The 4,220-nt window shown below is 56.3% G+C and overlaps 1 protein-coding gene across 1 annotated transcript in view; it reads right to left on the minus strand.

Annotated features, from left to right (window-relative positions):
- Positions 1-4,220, minus strand: part of TMEM266 (transmembrane protein 266) — a 140,696-nt gene that overhangs the window by 86,184 nt on the left and 50,292 nt on the right. Inside the window, exons 4-5 of the mRNA XM_045285675.1 lie at positions 3,728-3,882; positions 517-590 (exon numbers count right to left, since the gene is read on the minus strand). Of these exons, the coding sequence (XP_045141610.1) occupies positions 517-590; positions 3,728-3,882 (229 nt within the window). The remainder of the gene's footprint in view (positions 1-516; positions 591-3,727; positions 3,883-4,220) is intronic.

A 4,220-nucleotide genomic window follows, 5' to 3' on the forward strand; every position in this document is an offset into this window, starting at 1 on the left:
TCTTCAGTGGCTGACCACAGCAAGACTGGAGGGTGGTCGTGGCTCCCTGATTCCGCTACCCCAAGTGCCTGCATCTCTGCTGATGGCGGCGAGAGCGGAGAATCTCTCTCGGCCTATCCAGACCCCATGCTCACTGCAGGACATGGGTCATGTCCACGGCCCAGGACACCTGTGACCTGGTCAACTTCCAGACTGCCCTGGCCTTCGGCCTTGCCTCTTGCTGCCCTCTACTGGCCACACGGACCTCTTCCTCTCCCTCCACTCTGCCAAGCTCAGTCCCATCATTGGGAAAGTCTCCACCACACCCACCCGTCACCTGCTCACCTGCAGAGGTTACCTGCTCTAGCCAACAGGAGCGACACTCCTCTGTGTGCCCACACACTAGCTCCTGGCACAGAGCCCAGCTCCTGGCTGCAGCCCGCCGGGCCGGCACAGGGCCCGGCCCCAGGAAAGGTTTAGGAAAACGGAGGTCAGTTTCCCCAGGCCGGGAGCTGCCCCCTGTCCATGTCCACCTACCTCAGAGAAGAACACCGACAAGATGGTCAGGCTGATCCAGTGGATGACGCCGGCAAACTGAAACGCGCTGGAAACTGCAACAGACACAAGAATGAAAGCCACGTTTGTCGCTGGGGTGGCTGCGAGGGGCTATCGGGTGGGTGCCGGCTCACAGCCGCCCTGGCACACCACGGGGTGGAATGCTGCCCGGCCAGATGGCCGGCGCCGTCCCCACAACACTCCTAGGTTTGAGCCCATCTATTGCAGCCGCTGTGTCCATCCATCTTGTCCAGGGGCCTCCTCTGTGTCGCTGCGCCCCGATTTGACCACACGTGATGTCCTTCTCCAGGGACTGGTCTCTCCTGAGAATGTGTCCCCGTTCGGGAACCGGGCTCCGCAGGTCGGGGCAGACCTCTGTGAGCTCAGGCCCTTTGCAAGCGCAAGGCGTCCAGCTGCAGTCGGCTCGGAGAACGTCTACGGCAGCTTCCAGTGGAGTGGTGGTGGAGGTGGTAGGAGGCTTGTGGACAGAGGCTGTTCTGTCCCCCTCCATGCCCAGGGGGCTGCCTCTCAAGTCCTGCCCATCTCGTGTGCAGCAGCCACACTCCAGGCCGGGCACCTGGGCTCTCAGAGAAGGGGAGGGAGGGGCTTTGGCCCAGGCCTGGGGATCTTGCTTGGCTCACCCTGTGGTGCTGAGCACTGTTGAACCTCAGCTCCGGGAGAGCGGGATTTGACTCTTCCCCTCGGAGTGGCAGGCAGGGTGTTGGGAGAGGGCTCCATCAAGGACCCGAGGAGGGAGCTGGGGGGTGCGGGGGTGGCCTTGGCCGGGCAGCAGACTGGTACTCTGGGAGACTTCCCAGCTGTGCTCCCTGGCCCTCCAGATGCGGATGGCCTGTGTTGGTAAGGGGGTGCGGGGAGCCGCCAGTCACTGAGCGCGCCCTCTGTCCCCCGCCACACAGTCCTTAGAGACAAGGCCCTAACTCTTGAAGGCTCTTGTTAAAATCCAGGACCCTGTCCCTGGCACAGCTCATCGGGAGAGAGGCAGAAAGCAGGGCCCAAGACAAGGGCCGGGTGAGCTCTGAGGGAGAGCTGGTGGGAAGAGGGGAAGCCCCCAGGGAAAACCAGAGCAACAAAGTGGACTCTGATCCGTTAGGGCCCCGAGCGTGTCCGAGCAGAGACTGTGCTCAGCTGGGTGGTTTTCGGGAGCAGATCGCCAGGCCTTTCTTCCGAGGTGAGCCTGGATGGACTCAAACCTCCCAACTTTGGGTTAGCTGCTGATGTTACACACACACACACACACACACACACACCATCAGAAGAGGCGGGCATCTTTGGGTCCAAGGGCTGGTGCTCAAGAGACTCACCACAGCCTCTGGGATCCTTGAGCCTTTGGGTGCGTAAAGCTCAGATCCTGAGGGGCATGAGACGGGAGGAAGGCTACAGCAGCGGGTTTCAGGGGGGAGACATGAGGGTGCCCTGGCTTTGGGCCACCGTGACCCCTAGCAGATGAGCCCCGAAAGCTGCTGGGCAGGCGGGGGGGCCCGTGAATACCAGTGGGAACCAGGAGACTGAGGGCTGCGTGAGTCTGCAAGAACCTCAGGATGATTCTGGAAACATAAAATCTCTCCCCCGTGACGTCTCAAATGAATTCCTGGGCCTTCTTTTACGGTTGGCTTTAGAAGAGCCATAAATCTTTGATTGTGCGCTTTATGGAATTTAAGATGCCTTTTATGAGCTGCTATTGAGTCTCCCACCAAAATCAATCTCCTAGATACTTAATTTGAAGCCAAACTCCGGCGTCGGCTAGGCTCTCGGCTCCACGCGATGCCTCGTCACAATCTTGAGCAGCCGAAAGCCCCACGTGCAGGAGACTCCGTTATGGTTACGTCTCATAAAAAGCAGACAGGACAGATGAGCGGGAGGGAAAGTACACAGCACGGTTTAATTGAAGACAGGTGGCGTGTAAAACCAGCCCGGCCACTTTATGCTGGAAGGGACTTTCATTGGGACCCAGGGGGCCACCAGCTGCATAAACCCAACTAGGCTTGTCAGACAAAAGCCCTTCTGGGGTCCCTGTTATCCTCTCACAGAGAGCAGAGGGGCTGGTGAGACTCAGGACACAGGATCCAGTATAGGCACTGGGGGCGTTTGACAAAAATGCAACAAGCCCCACAAAACCGCATGGGTGTGGCATGGTTGGACCTCCAGCCTCCACGATGCCATTGGCCAGGGAGGGAATCTTACTGGGGCCAATTGCTGTCACGCTCCGTCTTTTCATTGCACTTGGACACATCGACCTTCTGGGTCAGGAGACTCTGGACAACCAGGAACTCTACTCAGACATCACTCACACATCCAAAGCCAGGAGTCAAGACCGTTGGTCCTTCTCCGCTTTGCGCACAAGGTGCCAGGTGTCTACATGGTGCAGGGAGGAAGCTGGCTCTCCACTTCGGCAGCCACATTGTCTTTGGGCATCCAGAAGGGCAGAGAGGCTCCCAACAGGAGAAGCTACTGGAACTCCAAGAAGAGCTGTGGTGGAGAGGAAACTGGCCAAGCTCTTAGATGACGTGGTGGCTTGAAGGCCCAGCTCCAACCGAGCGAGCTCCGACCAACCGCTCTGACTTAGGAGTGTCACACATCTTCTCCGAGTCTGAACTGCCTTCTCTGTACGATGGGCTGATGCCCAGTCTCGCCCATCTCAGCAGGCTGTCACGAAGGTCAAAAGTACTTCTAACACAAGCATGTTGCACATGAGTCATGTCACTAGCTTAAGGCTCCATGAAGCTATAAATAACATGGTCGTCACAGTGGCTGCCAACCCAGTGGTGCCAAAACCAAACAGGAGCTCTTGAGACAACAGACAGAAAACAAATTCCGACCTGGAAAATTCATCATGGAACAATCAAAAACACACACAGGGGTCCCCAACAGGTTTTTTTTTAGGGGGTGTCTCTCATCAGTTTCCGATCTTGGAATGGGAACTCCACACTGGTTGGAGAGGGGCAACACGATCGATGGTGGAGGTGGCAGAAAGAGAAGCTGCCAGATACATTTCCGCCCCAGTGGTTAACCCCATGAGCCACTGGGGCCAGAGGCTTGGCCGTGGGGATAAGACTTTAAGATCCCTCCCCCTCCCTAAATCACAATCAATTGGTTGGGGACCCCTGAGGGCTGCAAATGCACATTGAATATTGACATCATAGGTATTTGCATAGGGATCTCTCTTGCTACTCACACTGGAGAAGCTTTATATCTATTAGAAGTTCCAGAGTCAGGAGAATCACCACCAATATTACACAGGCTACCAGGAAACTGTTGAGACTTGCACTGAGCAAAAATACCTGCCACACGGCTGCTCTCTTCCCACAGCACGGCTTCAGCCAGTTAGACCTGTGGGGACAAAAATGGGGAGAGGAGGGACTGAGAGTGGAAAGAGATGACAACTGAGGAGGTAGAGATCCTGACCACGGTTCAAGCCCTGCTCTCAAACCACTTAGAACCAGTCTTCTCCGCTCTATGCTTCATTGGTGAAACACAATCTTAATCAAGAGCCCACTCAATACAATCCTAAAGAGCAGATCGATCTCATTAAGAGATAGCCCTACGGATTCCTGATCAAAAGAGGGTGTGGGAAACAGAAGGACTTCTCTCAAGCTGTCTCCCCCAAATATATGCCACTTACCTGCTTGAGAATGACTGTACACTTGGAGGTCATCAGGAGTGGATTG

Source organism: Echinops telfairi, unplaced genomic scaffold (assembly GCF_000313985.2).
Source record: "Echinops telfairi isolate 266 unplaced genomic scaffold, ASM31398v2 ScPeMD7_7475;HRSCAF=8513, whole genome shotgun sequence".
Lineage (NCBI taxonomy): Eukaryota > Metazoa > Chordata > Mammalia > Afrosoricida > Tenrecidae > Echinops > Echinops telfairi.